This window comes from Channa argus, chromosome 12, assembly GCF_033026475.1.
Source record: "Channa argus isolate prfri chromosome 12, Channa argus male v1.0, whole genome shotgun sequence".
In the NCBI taxonomy this organism is placed as follows: Eukaryota; Metazoa; Chordata; class Actinopteri; order Anabantiformes; family Channidae; genus Channa; species Channa argus.
The window spans coordinates 10,121,857-10,141,616 of NC_090208.1; the positions used below are offsets into that span (position 1 = coordinate 10,121,857).

Consider the following 19,760-nt stretch of genomic DNA (forward strand, 5'->3'; position numbering starts at 1 on the left):
AGAGAAACGAAACGCGTGGGGATGAACGAACGAACGGCGAGGGGGACCGGGATTATGTCAATCCGTTTGGAGCTCGCTGCACCTTGCGTCGGGTCTCCTTTGACGTCATAAAGCAACATCCCCACCCCGTCACCTGAGCACGGGCGCGAGTCTCCTGAATCGTGAGCGCGCACGCACCGACAAGAGCACGCACCGACAGGCAGGAGCACACACTACGCGTAGACACGTCAAAAGAAAAAGACATCATTCACACACATTTTTCACTTTTGTCAAAAAAATGCATTTCAAGGAAACATCAAAATCCATTAAACCATTGAAGGCACTTTCAGCTTTTCCAGCATTTTACAGCTGTGGTAAATCAGTACTGTAAATTATTATCCCTTTTAACATCATATTAAAAACAATTTCTATCAGCGGAAGAAATTAGGATACAGTCACTTGACAAATAATTTTCAATGGATCTGTTAGTAAAGTAAGAATATTTGCCTTTGTATTGTGCAAATTGAAAGCAAAAATTGATTTGCACAAAGATGCAGTATACACAGATTAAGCATTGTACTGGAGGAGTGTGTAATGTTGAGGTGTGGTTCTAATGTTTTGGCATTGCTATTTAAGTTTAATGAGACACTAAATAAAGGTTTGAGACAAAGCTGTAGGTCTTTTCTGCAGAAGGCTGCGCGTAGATTTGGTCCTCTCTTTATTCATGCTTTGTATTTTTCGTTTTCGAGCCAACGCTCATTAAAACGATGACCTCCTGGGATTTTGGCGCAGTCATGGGCGACTCAGTCTCCTAGGGGGGTGGGGCAGGGTCACACGTGAAAACACACTGGCCAATCACAGTCACACACAGACCATGGGGTTACAGTTTCAATTTTGGACTAGTTTATTTCTCCACCTACTAAGCCGACCAGCTACACTGCTATTTTTATTTTTGTGAAGGACACAGTTACTGTTTCCAGCATTTTCAAGCACTTTATCCAAAATCCGAGCACATTTCAGACCTTGAAAAAAAAACATTCGAGCATTTTCAAGGACTTCATGCACCCGTACGGACCCTGTATTTTGGGATGTCCTGAAAATTAGAAAAAAAAAACACTTAATAACGCAAAAGGTTTTATCCAGCTTGAATCTTTTTAAAGCTACTGACCTGTTTTTAGCAGGACTGGTAAGAAGGCACTGGTGCATCATCTGTGATGGCTAGAAGACAATGTACCTGTCCTGGGGAATTTCTTTTTGTGTGCACTGGCCTGGTCTTTGAGCCAAATGTCATATGACCTTTCAGGAAGGATGGGTGGGTTTTTTTAAGGATTACAACTGCTGTATAATTCATTCAAGCTTGTTAAATCTGTTAATTCACCTGAGTTGTAAAATACACTCTATTTAGTGAGTTCAACACAAGCAGGCTGAATGGTAGCTGATTTGGTTCAGACACAAATACACTTGCCTCTAAAAAGGCCAAAGTTTCTTTATGTATTCAAAGGATATTAGCAGTTACAGGCAGGTAGAGGATGTCTGTCTCAGTGTGGATGATAATATCCTGGGAGATGCACGTTCTTGGCTGTACCTCTCCTGTTTGGCCTGCACACATGGCAAACAGCTGGACCTGCAGCTCAACCTGCAAACCTGCAGCCACCTACACACACACACACACACACACACACACACACACACAGAGCCATACTAAACATCTATTCATCTAATATAAATTGTTAAGTTAATAAATGTTACGAAAAGGGAAGTTCTGGAATCACAAGCTGCTGAAAACTTACAGGCCCAGGAACATAGATGACCCGAAGGCCCGTAGCAGGAGGAGGCTGTTTCACATGGAACCTGACAAGGACACATCAAAATAAAGCACAAATAGTATCAACTTTTCCCGTTGGACTTGAAGGTGACCCACAAATCTCCTGCACTGGCCCAGAGCACTCGTTCTTTTCTGACACGTTGACGGACATTTCAAGCTGAAGTCTAGAAGAGTTTGCGTATTAAATGAATCATCTGTCCGTCTACGCCATCATCTGGATCACAATCCATACCTGCATGTGTCAACACCCACATTCTTCATCACCACAGTAATGGCAGAGGAGGTGCCCTCCTGCAGCGTGCCAAAGTCAACGCTGGATGGGAGCAGGTGGAAGCCCCTTACTACGACATTTGGATCAGTCAGAGAAATGGTTCGACACTTCCTCCTCACAGGCTCTTCCAGTGACAGAAACTGAAATGAAAAACAGTTATACATGAGCATGTGTGCGATTTACAGATGGAGACTCTGGTACAGGAAGGTAGAGCGGTTGTCCACTAATCTGGCAGTTGTTGGTTCAATCCCCAGCTCCTCTGGTCACATGTCAAAGTGTCCTTGAGCAAGACACTGAATTCCAAACTTAGTTGCTCCTGGTGAGTGTTGGCCAGCTGCATAGCAGTTGTATATAGTACATCTGTATGCCCTTCCTGACGCAACCCTCCCCAATTTCTACCAGCCTTTGGATGGGCACTGTGTGGCAGGGGAGGAGCTGTTGGGAGTTCAGTGACATGGCCAGGGACACTTTTGCATGAGGCCGGGAAGAGCGGGGCGCAAACCTCTTCATAGACATAGTTCACTTATAGCGCATACAAATTATTTAAGACACGTTAAACAAAAATGGAAAGAGAAATACTCCATAAACATTCCCACATTATTTGTGATGTGCATTCAGTTACATTTAGTGAAACACATGAACAATCATTATTATTTCACGTTCAAAGACATGCTGCTTCTTTTGTAGGTGCATGTGTATGGTTATCTACCTGATGATTCGGCAGACTGCGGGGTTTGGAGCTGAGGATAGATGTTGGTAGCCTGACTTTAGACCTCCTGGGTTTTCCAGTCACATCCACTTGTACTGACTTACATGGCACACGTGAACCCCTCAGGCTGCTGTCGCCTGACATGGACATGCACAAAAAAAACATCCATTTGCACGTAACTGAAGGTGGTCTGTTCACCCTCTAATGGAACAGAAAAACCAATACTGTAATAATTTGTACGGTGTAGACAATAAAAAGGCACAACTTTAATGTCATTTGTTGCCTAATGGCCACACTGTGCCTGCAGTTTCGGTGTAGTTACATTACTCGTGAGGTCGTCGATTGGGTGATTGATTCAAACATATTCCAGAAGAGAAAGGGAAAGAACAAACCAGGTGTGGGGTTTGTGGGTCTCTTCTCGAGCTCGCTGTCACTCCTTGCTGCACGACTAAGAGCAACACATCAGACATTTACCAGACATGAAAAAGCACCTGCTTCAAATAACAGCAAAAAGAAAACACAGGAAGCAACTGTTTATCAGATCATTTAATCTCATCATTACCTTGCTGATTTAGAGGGTGTTGTGTTTAAGGGCTGTGGAGCTGCAGGGACAAAGGCAAAGACATTATATTAGAGAAAATGCACGTGACTGAATCTACAGGTAACAGTTTTCATGCATTTCACCGTTTGCTTTGAAAGAAAATTGTTTTATTTAAACATTTTAATTTAGCCAGGTTAGCCTGAATTTCACCTTAGCAGCTGCTAGTAAATACTGCCAGTAAGACTTTACCGTTCTCTTGTGGATCATCTTTCAGGAAGGCCTCAAAACTGTCTGACTTGGGGAATGGAGGAAGGTCCATGGACAGAGCCCTCATGTCTGGTGTTTGCTGCTGTAGCAGACTCTAAAAAACGAGTAACAGTGGTTGTGTCTTACGATGTGTCTTAGTGTCTTAGTGTGACCTCTGTGTGTTTCCGTAAGGCAGCAAAAAAAGCTCAATCTACTGTGTGGTTAGCTTGAGGGTTTTATCACAACACAGCAAATCATATAACAATATTGATCCAGATTTCCTTTTAATAATCTACATATATAAATGTAATATATAACATATCGAAGTAAAGTACAGTACAGTACCTGGTATAATGGAGTATTTTCCGAATGGAAATAAGAAACAATGTTTTTATTCCTCAGAGCCGCTCGACAAGCCTTCTCCTCACACATCTGCTGTCTGAGGTACACATGCAAGCAGAACACATTCTGATGAATCGCTGTGTTTTAATTCAAAGAAGCTTATTATTGTGTCTCCCCACAGAATCACGATGTGTGGCAAAGAATGTACAGCTACCTGTGTTGTGCAAGTCTTTCAGTCCATTTTGACTCCTTCCTATTAACAAAACTGGAGAGCAGAGTGCAGTTTAAGAGGACATTGAAAACAGTTTAAAACTGACACAATGTACATTTTTATACATGCCATTGTAATCTCTCAAACCTGTCGCTAGCTGCTGTGGTTGTGTCTACTGAAACATCTGGCTGCTTAACTCCTTTGCTGTACAGACTGGCAATATCCACTGCAGGTACACAAAGAAGACGGTAGAAGAAGTACTGTATACATTTCCCGTATGAAACGTAAAAAATAAATAAGGGAGGATCTAATGTGTAATTTTCAAACAATATTTTGATCCTGATAACCTCAACCAGGCCCCCAGTGTAACATCAATGTCGTAAAAAAACCTCTTCAGCTGAGCGATTAGTATGGAATATGACTCATCAGAGACATTAAACAAGTATGATGTATTTCTTGAAACCAAATCAATAAAACCAAAGAATAATGAATGCGGGTTCTGTTTCCGTTCGTCTCTCACCTGAAGTCCTCTTGACAAAGATGCGGTTCGCATCCTCTTCCTCTGCAAAAGACTAAAAAATATATTATAATAATAATTTATATGTATATTGTTAAAATAATTTGACTGAAGGTTTTCTGTGGAAAAATCCAGTGTAAGAGATAGAACTTCTAGATAACACTTACTGTATGTGTGTGTGTGTGTGCGTGCGTGTGTGTGTGCGCTAACCAGAACCATGCTGAGTAGATCCCTTGCATGGGCGCTCTCCTCCTCACTACGAGGGTCTTTAACCTGTCTCTCCTCTGATCGCTGCTCTCTCTCCATCAAAACCTCGATGTATTCCTACAGTCACAGCCACATCTCAACATGGAGGTTGGAAATCCAACCATAAAAACCACGTGATCACAGCCATGGGTTTGTTTTACCTTCAGTCGTGTGTCTATGGTATTTCTGAGCGCTGTGGAGAATGGTTGGTGCTGGTACAGCTCCCTCATCTCCAAGACTTTAGGGCAGCTCCTGACAGGTTGGCGCTGAGCTGTGAAACCAATGGACCCATCTCTCAGATTCAGACCTGGTCCCATGTCAGTACCAGACTGAAGTCCTGTGATATTTGTCTGGAAGAGAGAGAAACACAAACAGGGGCAAAGTGTCAGTGTCTGGCTCAGGGGGCATTCATGTAGAATATGTTTATGTGCCAGGACCTCTGCTCTAGGGTAGTCAAGCCAGCTATGGTTTCTGAGGTTGGGAGGGGTGATATCAGGGTTCTGTTTGCTCAGCACCCACTGGGACCACACACTCTGGTGGCTGGGCTTAAGGATGGTAATGGCGAATTCATCTGGAACAATCACAAACACAAACAGACGTTTTCGATGATTATTTCAGTATTTGTATCTTTATTCCTAACTTTGAAACCGGAAACAATCAGGTCTGGCAAACATTCTCAAGACCTTCTCAATGCCCAACTTAGATTCTCTAGTACATTTGCTAGAATCTAGAATCAATTCAAATAAATTCAGTTTTAACTAGGGCTGTCAAAAAATCGACCATCGCGTCTATCTGTAGTTGTGATTACTGGCAAATTAATTGTATGTTTTATCCCCTCACAGTTTGCTGTAAAGGACATTTTAATACTCTTAGCAACGTAAGAGTCGTCACAGAACTGATGGTGGTGACACGGTGAAGCTAAATGGCAACTGAGTGAAAGTTCAAAAATTAATTTCTACAAGTTTCAGACCTTACCTCCCTTTCATCCATAAAATAAAATAAAACACTGGTAATTTTAATCTGTAGGTGAGATTTAAAATCCCACAATCACTCACTGATCCTTTTTTCTTGTCCATGCAATTCATTGGTACAATTCATGTGTAGAGGGAGGGGGCAGGTTTAGAGTGGACTCCACCAGTTATTAAATTATGTGACAAACCAGGCTAAACAGTTAACATACAAACAGCTATGGTTTGATCTGGTTCATGTTCATGAAATCTTTTTATCGGATTTGCATTTGTTAAGTTGTATTTGTGTGCAATAGTACAGTTAAAGAGTTACCACTTGAGTGTCTCACCTCAGCTGCAATATGTCTGCTGCAGCTGCTGTGCACTACATATTTGTGTGTTTGTGTGCGTGTGTGTACGTGCGTGTGTGTGTGTGTGTGTGTGCCCCACCTTGCATCGGGAACACCACAATTATAATTAATCTGTTAATCTTACTCAGTGCACTCTTGGAGTGTGAATAAAACGCTCGGCCGTCTTACTTACAACCTTACTCAGTCACTTCACTGTCAAGCACAGGTGGAGCAACAGGTCTTCATAACAGAATGTTCATTAAAAATTGTAAATAAACATTAACATTAATAAACATTGACAACATTAACACAGACATTAAAAGTTAATCTGCATTAACACGTTACGCTAACAGCACTGGTTTTAACTACATACATTGAGCGTTAGAGATACATTTAACTTAACGTGACTAAATAATATAAAACATCATTCGCAGTTTTTTGGTTTCATGCTGTTGGATTCTGAACCGTGCACCTTGTGTGTGTGGCAGTGGTTCCTTCAGAAGTGCTGTGGCAGGGTCATTGTACGCCTGGTAGAGCAGCTCTTCCACATTCTGAGAGCTCAGCAGTTCAGTACCTGATCCATCCTCATGCACCAGAAACAACCTGAAACACAAGATACTTTTCAAACTTACAGATATGTGGAGTTTGATGTTTCTGTTTAAGATTTATCTCACTTCTACTGATTGTAACACATCCTCTGATTTGCCCTACCAGGATACAGTAGCTGACTATTTATATTTGTACCACAAACTGATTGAACAAATTTTCATTGATAGGGATGTGTACAGTCGGTGTGGGAGCCCACCTGGGAAAATGTTCTCTGAATTTTACTTGAAAATCGGTGCTTTCCTCTTGGTCGGCTTCCGACTCTTCCTCATCGGGTTTCAGTGTGCTTGGAGCAGGACTGAAGTTCAGCACCGATATCTGCCCATCCTCCATCACCTGCAACACAGTTTGTCACCATTTCCAACATTGTGCTTTAAAACAAAAGGTGTTATTTCAGTATGTTTTCAAAAAAAATGTTCCCGTAAGAGACTAAGAATTAAGAATACGAGGATCTGTTTTAAAAATTCACACTGTCACCTGCATCACTGACCCATCTTATAAAACTGGTAACTGACCTGGAAGTGGTTTCCATCTGGGTCTGTGACGTCACAGGCCACTTTGTCTGAGTGACTGAAGGTGTAGCTTCCTGGTGGGTTTGTGGGAGAGCCATCCATTGGACTGGGGGTCACAAGAGAGTCAGACGAATACACACACCTCCCATCACTTTGAATCTGCAGCAGCCCCACACTGGACGGGAAAACCTTGGACACACAAGCATTTTCAAATAAACACGGACACAGACAAAAAAACAATTCCGACGATTGTTCATCTATCTCTGAATTTTTAACATTGGCCAGTCTAATGTTTATACCATGGCATTTAACATCTCACCTGATAGGCTCCTTGGTTGTTCCCAGTGATGACGGTTCCGTCTGCTAAGAAGGCGTGGACCGTACGTTGCCCTGGATACATCACCACTGTGGCACAGCCCTCCTTCTCCACCACCACCACTCGCTCTTTGGCCGTCACACTCCCTTTCTCGCTCTCACGTGAATTCCTCTCATTAATCTCCGCCACAGCCTCTTCTGCAAACACACTCTCCTCTCCAGTCTTACACGAGCGACTTTCAGCACGCTGCTGTTCTGGGCCCACATCCTCACACGCACTCAACATTGCACGAGCAGGTCCAGCATCCTCCCTCTCACATCCTCCACTAATCTCATCTCCAGAGTCAGGAGTACCCTGGATGTGTGACTTCTCATTAATTGTGTCCGCACAGCGCGTGGCGCACACACATTCAGTGTAATCACATACACATTCAGGAGTGGATTTAAGGGTCACACTCTCAGACTGGTTTCCTGGAAAGGAACCATATGCAGGTACTCAGGTCAAAAACTACATTTAAAAACATTAATTTGCCAAGTGAGGTCTGATTGTCTGGTAGCCTCCTACTGTCACCTGCATGCCGCAGTACGTATGTATGTGGTGGCCCATCTTTGTAGAGGCTGGTGATTCTGGTTCCATCAGCATGTTCCACACTAAGAGAGCCATCTATGTTCTGGACAGAAACCACGAGATCCTCTCGGCTCAGCATCACCTTACACGACAAAACATTTTTTTGAAACACTAGATGGTTAGAGAATGTCGAAAGGCAGATACTCCCATCCCCCATAACATATGGAGACAGCTGATAGTCTGTGTAACATCAGTTATAACACTACACTCTTACCTCATGCGTGACGGGGTCTGTAGCCTTAAAGGTGAGAAGAGGGGTGGTGGGTATGTATTTGTGTGTGGTCCCCACAGTGCAGATGCGAGCTCCTGAAGGAGTTGTAGTTGACCAACACCCTCTCTGTGCACCCTTCGGTGAGCTCACTTCTGCCCAGACAAAAGACAGCATGACATTGTGGGTCAGTGAAAATTATGCTTAACTGCTCTCACAGCAGGGGCTGAGGGGCATCACTGGGCAGGAAAAGACTTAAAGAGATTCAATGTCAGTACAATCTAACCTTTCTTGTTGTCTTCAGCTTCCTGGGAATTCATGTCAACCTCACAGTCAGGTACCCATACTGGACCACAATCCTCGCTAACACTGACCGAGCCATCAGCAAACAGCACCTGTAGCATGCACAGAAGAAGTGGGCACTTTGGAGTTGTCCACATTTTCATGTTGGAATTCTTGATAAGACAATTCTGTAACTTAATCAGTTGTACATTTGTTACTATGTGTGCCTATTTCAGTGTGTGTCTGTGTGCGTACGTGTGTGTGTGTGTGTGTGTGTGTGGGTGTATATACCTCTGTGGACCCATCTCTCATGTAACGGATCACCGTCCCCTGGCTGGTGATAATACGGGAGAGTTCTTTGGAGAGAGACGGGTCCTGAAGCTGCTTCACTTCTTCCCCGCCGTGAAAAGAAAAGCTCTGTCTCACCAACATACTCTGCTCCTCAGTAGACACTTCTGTAGAGAAAGATTATTCAATAAATTTTGAGATTAATGTATAGATTTATATGCAAAATTATATACATATTTTAAACAAAGCACACGGATTTAACTGGTTGTTTGCAGCTGCACCCTTTGATAGATATTGAATAGAGTAGCATTTTCTGTCAGAGTGTGAGAACAGGGAGATGAGACACTGAACGTTATTGTTCTGGGTTAAATCCCTTGGATGAATCAAAAGATTCCTAAAATGCACAGCTGAGAAACAGCTTTTTATCAGACGCGTTCCTCTGGTGATGAGTTCACTGATACTGAGCCATTTAAGGGAGGCAATTTAGTTTCAGCTGAGTGCTTTTTGTTTTGCGTCTCCCAAAGTGCACAGGCTTTTTGAGAAAATGTTAGGATGTGCACAATTGTGCGTGGGTCTCCATGCACTGCACACCCCTGAGAAAAAGCATCACCGACCTTTAGCATTCTCTCTTAGAAACTGCAGCAGTAAGCCATTAGGAACAGACAGGTTGAGACAGTTGAATGGCTGGCCTTCACACACCGTAGCCTACAAACAAACACAAGGTGCTACACAGGTATCTGATACACACGTGTGTAAGGGTTTGCACATTTGTGAAACCTGAAACTCTGGAAGACGGACCTGGCTGGCTGGAGTGTGTGTCTTAGAGGAGGCTGGTTCCAGCTCTTCCCCTTTAGGGTGCTGGGTGGGGGAGGGGGGTGGAATGGGAAGCAGGGTGCAGGTCTCCGCGATGCCCCTTTCTGCTGGCTTGGGACTTACTGTATCATAAAACAGAAAACACTGTTAAGACGCTCTGCAATGTAGAGAAGATGCAAAGACGCTATGTAAATACAAAGTCAAAGCCTCCCAAAAGCTAAACACGGTATGTGATTTGAATGTAACACCTATGTATTGTCCTGTGGGACCGTAGAAGCTGTACGAGAGGCGGACTCCACTGTCTAGCACTGCTGTCAGGGAGCCCTGCTTTACTCTTTTCATCTGCACAGACTCGGACTCTGAAAAGAACAAACAGACAAAAAAAACAACAACAACAACTTAATAGCATTTTGGTTTCTCCGTTTGTATTAGCCGCTAAACAAAATGAACATTCTGCAAAGACAGATACTAGGAATCCTTGTACTTGTGACTTCTCTGGACTCAGAATGCTCCTCAGTGTCCCCTTGTTGTGTCCAGCATGTTTACCTTTACAGTCTTTCTTCTTTTCACTGGTGTCATTGTTCTGGAACTGAGGGGGAGGTTTTACAACATCAACGACATGGTTGATGTGTGTGTAGAAATGGTGCCCATCCTTATTCACAGCTACTTTCATTAGGCTGGAACCTGGAGCAGAAAAAAAAAAATACTATCAAAATAAAAGCACAAAACGAATGGCCTGTCAGTACCACTTGGTGTCAGTGAGGAACAGCTGATCTTCGCTCCGTCTCTGTACCTTCGACATAGCTGATGTTCTCCACAGCAATGTGTCCACCGTCTGAGGGGAAAAGTCGTTGGACACAACCTGAGACGTGGATCAACTTACCATCCAAGTCGTAGCCTGTGAAACCCTACACATGGACACACACGATGAATTACTTACAAGTAGACGTACAGTAGCTCATTTGTCATTGTCTGCTGATTGTGTTCTGGTGTAAAATAACATCATTCACCTTTTGTATGTCTTCCTCGGCCTGCTGCAGTACATTCTTTTCCTCCACAGTGGTAGTAACGGACTCAGTCTTGGCTAAGCTGCCTGCTGTCTCCGTTACGCTTTTCCCACCAGAAGTTTTACTTTTCTCTGTCAACTTATCATCGTCACTCGGCTGCTTGACCTTTAGTCCAGTCTCCTTCTTTAATTTCTTAGCCGTCTCGTCCTCTTTTAGCCGGTCCTGCTCCAGCTTCCAGGCCTGTGAAGTCATGTTTACAGTAATTTAAACGGGAGGCAGTGTTGGAGAGATAGTAATGAAATGACTGCTCTCTGAAGACTTTATTTTTTCCCCAAAGCTAAAAATACAATAAGTCTAGTAATAGTTAGTGAAAACAGTGCTTCCCTCTGAACATCCAAAGCGGCATTCTTTTAAGGTAAAGCAATTAAAATTCTGCTTCAACTTCATAAGTGATCAGATATGGTTCTGAGAAGATGATCATACTAACTTTGAGGGAGTCTTTTCTGATGACTGGCTCCAAAGCATTCTCCTCCTCTGCGCCATTTGAAGGCATTTCATCTAGTCGAGGAGCAAAACAAACATTGTATTTGTACAATGGCAAGTACAGACTCACTGCAGGAGCCTCCTGTTGACAGCAACAGTACCTTCTGGAGATCCAGCTGGGATGAGATTTCTGAGCTGCATTTCCTCCCTCTTTAATTCCTCCTCTCTTATCCACTCGCCAATGGTATCTGCCACATGCTCCAGGTACTTCCTATCACAAAGATAACTTTTCTTTTTGCATTCTCTCAAATAATACTATTAATTGCTTCTTAGAAGAAACGGGAGAACTTGCTTTCTGACCTGAACTTAACATTTGTGTGAAGGGCTACACCCCAGAATTCCTTGCTGTGGCATTGGGAACCCATAGGATTATGGCAGAATATGTACAGAATGTTGTTATGGCTTCCTCGGAATGTGTCCAAGCAGCAGTATTCTTCTGAGGCTAGCTGGAGTACCTACAAATTCAAAAGTAAATTATAACATTATCTGTCACCGGGTCCCAGGGAGGCTGGAGCCTGTCCCAGCTGTCATAGGGTAAGAGGCGGGGTACAGGTCAGCAGTCTATCTCAGGGTCGACACAGAAAGACAACCATCCGTACTCGCATTCACACAAACGGGCAATTTTAGATTCATGCATGAGTTTGGACTGTGGGAGGAAACTGGAGTAACTGGAGGAAGTCCACGCAAACTCCACACGGGAAGGCCACGGCCGGCCGGGGCACGGACCGGCGACCTTCTAGCTGTAAGTCCTGCACTCATTTTACCCTTTTTGTTTAGATTTAAAGCCTAAATGCAGCAAACATATAAAATCAGCATTCCAATGTGAAGTTTCTGCAGTGTGTCTAATCTCACAGCTATGATTAGGATTGTAGCTCTTGTTACAAAAATGTTGTTTAACACAGGAAACATAGCCATTGCTGACAAAGAAGAGGCGGAAATGAAAACCTGTGGGAAGACAGATGAATCGTGGTGTTCAGCATAGTGCCAGTCAAACAGGTTCCTCAGCCTACAACTCTGAATGTCATTTAGGTCCAGATGGCTGTACACTCTGTCACTGAGGTGCTACAGAAAAGAAAAAACAACATGCATCATGATGGGAGGGACATCGGCACATTATTTTATGAGAGAATACAAAAAGTGTAAGTAGATAAAATAAGATATAAACATTACCTCTGTGTTAGCAGGATCCTCCGTGAGAAATGTTGCACCTGTGGTTAATATAAATAATGACATATAGTAACATGCTGAACAATTTTACAACTTAGAGGTAATATGGTAATTATGTTTTTTTAGGTCTCCTGAGCCTTATTAATAATATACTAACCTCACATGACAGTAAATGAATTATTAACAAAGGTAACAGACCTTTAGTTTGCAGGTTGTGAAGCTGTCGTTTAGCATAGGACAGTGGGTCGTCCCAGGGGATTACTGAAGGTATCTGCTGATGTGCTGGTTCCAGGGTTCCCAGTGATCCTGCAGTTTTCAGAAGCACCCCATACTGGTCCGGCCGGGTCAGCGGCATAGACTCAAATACACTCTGATGAATTAGACGCTCCACCTCAGGCCACGACACAACATCTGTAGGTTGTCATCACATTATAATGACATTTTCAAATAGACCAGTTAGGAGAAAAACGAGCCGTTTATCTAACATCCTTCGGTGAGTAATTAGTTAGATTCAGTCAAAAAAGTGGGAAATAGAGACAGAGGTTTATATATTTGACAAAACCTTTGACAGTCATCAATACTGACCATCTGTGCAGTAGTGTTGGAGCTGCTGTTTGATGGCCATCCAGCAGGAGTTTCTGTTTTTCTGAAGTGCTACTGACTGAATCAGTCCACACACTGGAGACAGTCTCATCATGGACAACTCCACCTCCGCTGGGTCAAAACCCTCAACCGGCTGAAAGCGAACCCCGCGCACACAGAAAAACACGATATATAAAACACATTTGTGGAAGATAATATTAACCAATACAGCACAAGCGTTAAGAGGCAGCTCGACTCACACTGACGTCCTTCAGGCGCACTGCCCTCTCATCATGGTGTCTGATAACCAGAGGGTGCTCCAACTTCTTTCTAGTGACCTGTGCTCCAAACTTCTGCACTAGCCTCTAACGCAGAAAACAGAAGAGAGTAATACAGAGACGGCTAAGTGATTAATTAATTCTGTGTATGGTGTGTCATGTGGAACATACTTCTAGATTTTGTAGTCTAAATATTATTTTACTACTGTGTTTACTTAAATTTTGGTGTAGTTAATTACTTCTCTTGCTCTGCTTTTATCTTCATCTTATCGTCTACATTGCATTTGTGTATCACAGACCCACAATCTTGGTTTACTGGCATACTTAGCTAATAAAACAGTACATAATTCTCCTACAGTGCACCTCAATATCTGGACAACAAAGTAAAACAAAGTTATTCATGCAGTACATAAGTGCAATATACAATGTAACTTGCCCCCTTTGCCCCATTTTGTCACAATCCCTTTTTTCGTTGTAAGGAAAATGAGAAAATAGCTTTTCTCCAACATTGCTGTTTAGGAATATTACATGTAAAGATTGAGATCAGAAACAGTGCTCCCTATTGGAGCACCATTTGTTCACCAAAACTTATAATAAAGCAGAAATGCAGTGCACTTCAACCTGCTTTGGTCATATAGCACCATCTGCTGGACATATATTGTATATGGATTTATTACTCATCTGCACAGTAGACTAGTTAGTTAAGACCGTATGCAATAAAAAAGGCATTTCTGTTGTTTTCTTATTAGAGATAATATGGCAAAAAATAAATAGCCGGATCGCTTAAATATGGGTCTTATGACCGTGTTCTTAAAACAATTAAAACCTACCAACAATGCTAAGGTTGAGTAATAATAACTGAGTTATGTTTTAAAACCATAAATGTGAAATGAAAGTTGGTTTAATGTTACTGTCATTTTAACATCAAATTTTTTGAAAACAACCCACAAAAATACAGAAACAGCAAATGAGAGGACAGATTTCTGTCTCACATGCTGCTTTAGTATTTCACCCTCCCCCCTTATGTGTGTGTGTGTGTGTGTGCGTGTGTGTGTGTGTTTGTGTGTGTGACAGAGAGAGACAGCCCTCTTAAGAAAATAATGCGGAAGCTTGGGGTGACTGATTGGCTGACGTGCTTCAGGCACGTGTACCACGCCCCGCCCACTGAGCTCAGCTCAAAGAAAGAAAAGACATACTGCATTGGCCGGGAATCGAACCCGGGCCTCCCGCGTGGCAGGCGAGAATTCTACCACTGAACCACCAATGCTGCACATGTAAGTCTCAGAACTATTGACACCGATCTATATTACACCCCTTTCACCCTGATTACAGTGTTTTTACCTTCTTTTCTTCCTCTTTCTGTACTGTATTCACTAAGCTATTTAACATAAGCTCTTTCTCCTCTTCTGTGTGCACCAGAGGCAGGAAGCTTTGGAGCATGTAGCCAACAAGTTGTTGGTCTAACCAAGGACCCCCAGGAGGTCTGGGCTTCTCGGAAACAGGCTGCTCGGTGGAAACCACCACCTACAGACACAAATACACCAATTCAAAACGTGGTTAAACCAGCACACTAAGGCCACAGCACATAGGACTGTGACTAAAACTAATCACCCATCACATTAGTATTACTCACAAACAGGCTGCAAATATTTTATTTTTACTGAAATTCATCTCTGAGGACACACACACACACAAACACACCTGCTCCAGCATACAGTGCAAAATAATGGGGACTGAGTAAGCTTCAGGGGGAACCAGGTCGAGTAGGTTGCTATAGTAACGCATATCCACATGTGTAGAGAGAGGATGCAGTTTGGATTCTGTCCACATAGCAAAGAATGTTAAAAAATGTTGATGTTTTGTAAATGAATTAATCATATGTGGCTAGACAACACAAAAATGTAAAGATGATGGTTTTACCTTGGGTTGGTAGAATTTCCTCTTGCGCTGATTTCTTCTTGAAGTTTTGACTCAAGGGGACACTGGAGAGGGGGGTGGGTACATCCTAGTACAATAAAAAAGGCTGTTGATGCTTAAGCCGGAGATTGAGTGTTGGAGCACTATGTGCCATAAGCAGCAGAGTGGCGCAGCGGAAGCGTGCTGGGCCCATAACCCAGAGGTCGATGGATCGAAACCATCCTCTGCTATGCCAGCATTTTTACACAGAAAACGAATATCTCAATGTCTGGCAAAAAAAAAGGCATTTTCTATATCGTATCATGAAATGAGCGACTCGTAAGAAAATAAGCTGAAAATGAATCCCTGATGTTAAGTGTGTGCAGGTATACTAACTAACGTTCTTTCATGCATGTTACCTCTAAAGACTGAAAATCCAACCTAACAGCAGCAGGTACACTGATGAGTTTGAGGTTGTCAAGGTAGTGCTGATGCTGCCTGCGCCAGTCCACAGAGTCAAAGATGAGACTGGCAACACCTTCTAAGATTTGACTTCCCAACTCCAGCTGGACACAAGAAAAAAAATTTAAGGAAGTCGAAGGGAATGTAAAGATATCAAAACAGACAACGAACTGCTAAATTGTATATCTCATCACTGTTGTGTTGATTAAATTAATTCCTAATGTTCAGTATTTCAGAAATTCATGAAACACAAATCTCACCACAGATTCTGGGTCCTGTGTGGGCAATGAAGGTAAGACATCAGGAACAGAGTAGCTGAGCTGAGCCACACTGTGGAGCTTGGAGTCCAGTGGGGCACTGTCTAAAACTGGCCTCAGAAAGGACCAGAACAAATCCAACTTCCTGACCTGCGCCGCCTTCTCTCCGTCTGAATCTGTGATTTGTGGGGAGCAAGTGCTCTGTGTAAAACCAAGTAAAAGCTTGGATGGTTGATATGCTGGATTGAATGTGTGAAGGAGGAGCGAATTTACCTGCATCCAGAGGTGGAGATGCTTCCTGACTTTGTTCATTGCCCTCAGCAGGGGTTTGTTCTTGCTGCACAGCAGAACTTTGGCTTTGCTGTGAACACAATTTGATGACATTAGCTACGTGTACACCTAGGGCATCCAGGGCCTCGATCAGGTGGGGCTGGTAGAAGCCCAGCACCAGGATGTAGTGTTGAGGACCATCGTCTGGCTCTTCATCTGTGCAAACACAAAAAGCGTCACAACAGTAGATCAGTAGTTAAGTTCCTCTTTTGTACACGGTGTCAAGAGAATTTGAACTTAACATGCATTTATAGTTTTAGTTTGGAAACAGGCAACTGTTGATAAAGTTAATGCCTATTATGTTAATAGATTGTTTGCCCTGATGCTGCACAAACAACCTCAACTGTTTGACATTCCTTTGTATGTAACTTTTATTTGATGATAAAAGCTATACATTTCCTGGTTTTAGCATAGTTGGTTTCATTGTGGGTTTTACCTTTGAACACAGGTGAATCCACATCCTTCCTGTGTTTGAGCTTGGTTTTCTCTTTTGAAGCTTCCAAAGGTGAGGCCTTTTTGACCCCTCCTCTTTCCTTACTTGCAGATAGAGCACTGGCCTTTATCTTCTCCTTCTCAGCATTAAACAAACAGGGGGGGGGACAATAATTTGTACGTAAAAGCATCACTGGATGTCCGAGTATAAATCCAATCCAGCTCACAGCTGTCCTGAATTGTTTACAACTACAGCGAATCACTTTTATTACGAGACACTCACATTCTCAGCTTCCCGCCTCTTCTGATCATTGGCTTTGACCGCTAGCAGCTGGAACTTCAGTATTTTTGCCATCAGGTCACAGGGAATCGCTTCTCCTGCATCCAGCAGCACTTTAGCGGCTGCTGTAACCTTTAAATATAAAATAAACGTGTACAGGCAGACTCTGAGTCATCACAAAATTATTTCTTTACTATAAACTACTTTTAAGTGATCTCAAGCTTACCTCATAGTACAGAGGGACATCAGATTTTTTTGTTTTGGGATTCCCCAGTTCATGGATCTGTAAAAAAGATGGACAGGAGAACATTTTCAATGGACAAAAATTGAAGCTATTAAGAGTTGCATTAACAAAAATATTGTGTTGGGCAGGCTAGAAAAAATATTAAGCCGACTGAAGATGTTATAAAATGTGCCATTCAAAAGAAACAGATCAAGGTGTGGCTGAAAGCATGAAGATATTTGGATTGTAAATTACAATGAGATAACACTTTTAATTTATTTCACAGTGGTTATTGTGCTTTCACAACTTATTGTTTCACTGCTTCACTGCTGGGAGCAGCCGGGAGCAGTGAAGTAACTGGAAAGGAACATTTTAAAGAATAAAAAACAGCTCTAGGAAATTATAGGAAACATAATTAAAACAACCTAAACCACGCTGTGAATACCTTTGAGAGGGTGCTGTCCCAGGTCAACGGGGTGAAAAGTTTGTATTGGGGTCGCCGGAAGGCCAAGGCCAGAGCCTGAACCAGCTCCTCGTCCGCTGGACTACTCCCGACCACCCAGCAGACACAGGCCTGCCAGGCGTCCTAAAAACCCACAGAACACCACGACACAGCTTCACACGTGCCCATCGTCCAGGTGACCAGTATGTTCGCAACACTACTTATAATTTGCAGGTGGATATAATGAACAAACACGAGCTAAATGCTACTTACGGAAACATTGTCATGATGTTGCGGAGTGAGGAAAAGCTGCACAAAGCTGTTCTGGGTTTGTTTGTTTGTTAGTTTGTTTACATTGACGATGGCGACAAACAACTCTGCTTCCGGTTTGCCAGCTACGGTTCAAATTAAAAGCCAAAAGGTTTAACTATGTCTACGGGTTTGCAGGAAGTATGTTTGGTAGCTGGACAAACTTATCCACGAAAGGGTTTATGTTAGTTCTTCTTAAAAATAACACAGGCTTTGGAATGTGCCTTAAAGTTCCAACAGCTAGTTATAGCGTCGATTATAACTTTAACAAACAAGTTAAGCGCTCACTGGGTTTGACTCTGTGTGATACAAGACAAAGACAACAAACCTCTTCAAACTGTGCTTTGATGAGACCTGCCTCCCAGTTCTTGTCCACCACTGCGCCTTCAGCAGCAGTGGGCTTTTTGGGTGAGCCCTTTTGGGATGACTTCGGTGGCATTCCGGTGTCGATGGTCTAAGGTTCAAAGAGAGGAACCATAAAAAAACAGTGAAGTACTATTAGGCCAAAAATATCTAATTAGGTCAAAGCCAAAATCATTCTAATAAACAACAGTTCAAAAAACTCACGGCGTCGTCTTGTGCTTCTGTTGCCCCTGGCAACTGCAAAGCTGGCGATATGGCTCTTCAAAATAAAAGCTTCACGGAGCAAATACTTCGAATGTCAACATCTTAGAGGAAACTAATAGACTACAAATATTATTATTTGTAGATAAATATATATATATTTAAGATTTGTGGTGCATAATATCGGTTCACCAGCTCACTAGTTTGTGTGCTGCTGTCATTCCTTTCAACCGCCAGGTGGCAGTAAGGTATTTGAGCTGGGAGACTCTTAAGCATTGTGGTTCAAACTATGAATCTCCAAACAGTATTTCTCAGCGTCACATAAATGAGTCTATTTCTATAACACGGTGCAACCATTCCACAAAAAAAGTCATCAAAAGTTGTTACGATCCACACACAGATACACGTCCTGCAAGTTTAACCACAGTCTGGTGCTCAGTCCAGTCCGAGAATGAAGCAACACAAATCTATGATGGACATTATGAAAGGCAGCTGGTTTGACTTCTGTGCCAGAACCGTTCACAAATGACTCAAAGCATCCCAGGAACGGGAATCTGGAACACATAGCACAGTTTACTGTCATTTCATCTGTGTAATACACTGCCTGGTGATTCCATTATTCCACCAGATGATTTGAATAACAAGGGAGAAATGTTAAATTAGAGCAACACGAATAAGAAGACTTTCTACTTCTACTCTGATAAATGGCACGATCTTAAGAAGTTGAGCAGTTGAGCAATAAATGGCAATATGGCTTCCCAGTTTATATTTCCCTTAGAGATTTGTCTTGGCACATACACTTAATACAGTATTTTCACAATATATTGTGCTTCCATAGGAGAAGCTTATCTGGGTTGTGCAAGTTTTATTTAAGCTTGAAAAATTAATAAAAGAAAATTACATTAATGGCTCAGAACAGTAGCTACATACACAATATATATTATATATATTATATTTATATATATATACATTATACAATATATTTCACAATATATTGTGCTTCCATAGGAGAAGCTTATCTGGGTTGTGCAAGTTTTATTTAAGCTTGAAAAATTAATAAAAGAAAATTACATTAATGGCTCAGAACAGTAGCTACATACACTGGGTCTCTGTTAACAATGACTCAGGGAATCCACAGGATTCTTGCACACC

General features: G+C 42.4%; 1 protein-coding gene and 1 non-coding gene across 3 annotated transcripts; both read right to left on the reverse strand.

Moving 5' to 3' along the window:
• Nucleotides 1-376: 376 nt before the first annotated feature.
• spag17 (sperm associated antigen 17) lies at nucleotides 377-19,039 on the reverse strand. 2 transcript variants are annotated; one of them, XM_067523714.1, is made up of 50 exons: nucleotides 18,612-19,037; nucleotides 18,373-18,498; nucleotides 17,739-17,879; nucleotides 17,297-17,353; nucleotides 17,074-17,202; nucleotides 16,795-16,927; nucleotides 16,302-16,514; nucleotides 16,032-16,204; nucleotides 15,729-15,875; nucleotides 15,334-15,418; nucleotides 15,115-15,233; nucleotides 14,755-14,937; nucleotides 13,396-13,500; nucleotides 13,139-13,289; nucleotides 12,752-12,964; nucleotides 12,557-12,594; nucleotides 12,332-12,448; nucleotides 11,687-11,841; nucleotides 11,488-11,597; nucleotides 11,331-11,401; nucleotides 10,847-11,083; nucleotides 10,630-10,744; nucleotides 10,383-10,520; nucleotides 10,085-10,195; nucleotides 9,822-9,958; nucleotides 9,638-9,728; nucleotides 9,027-9,190; nucleotides 8,740-8,848; nucleotides 8,460-8,608; nucleotides 8,189-8,327; nucleotides 7,622-8,088; nucleotides 7,306-7,491; nucleotides 6,990-7,126; nucleotides 6,657-6,787; nucleotides 5,325-5,458; nucleotides 5,049-5,237; nucleotides 4,852-4,965; nucleotides 4,645-4,696; nucleotides 4,272-4,350; nucleotides 4,128-4,178; nucleotides 3,917-4,010; nucleotides 3,575-3,686; nucleotides 3,347-3,386; nucleotides 3,177-3,232; nucleotides 2,785-2,921; nucleotides 2,037-2,215; nucleotides 1,770-1,830; nucleotides 1,486-1,633; nucleotides 1,148-1,291; nucleotides 377-1,072 (listed from the first exon to the last, which is right to left on the reverse strand). In XM_067523714.1, exons 2-49 carry the CDS (start codon nucleotides 18,481-18,483, stop codon nucleotides 1,185-1,187), a joined length of 6,315 nt encoding a protein of 2,104 aa, XP_067379815.1. In that variant the 5' UTR covers nucleotides 18,484-18,498; nucleotides 18,612-19,037; the 3' UTR covers nucleotides 377-1,072; nucleotides 1,148-1,184. The 2 variants fall into 2 exon arrangements, 1 of the variants encoding a protein (XP_067379815.1); XR_010915727.1 differs by lacking the exons at nucleotides 377-1,072; nucleotides 1,148-1,291; nucleotides 1,486-1,633; nucleotides 1,770-1,830 and having other exon boundaries at nucleotides 2,078-2,215; nucleotides 3,107-3,232; nucleotides 18,612-19,039.
• trnag-gcc (transfer RNA glycine (anticodon GCC)) lies at nucleotides 14,610-14,680 on the reverse strand. The gene has a single exon. It is a non-coding gene; the product is annotated as a tRNA-Gly (tRNA).
• Nucleotides 19,040-19,760: the final 721 nt, after the last annotated feature.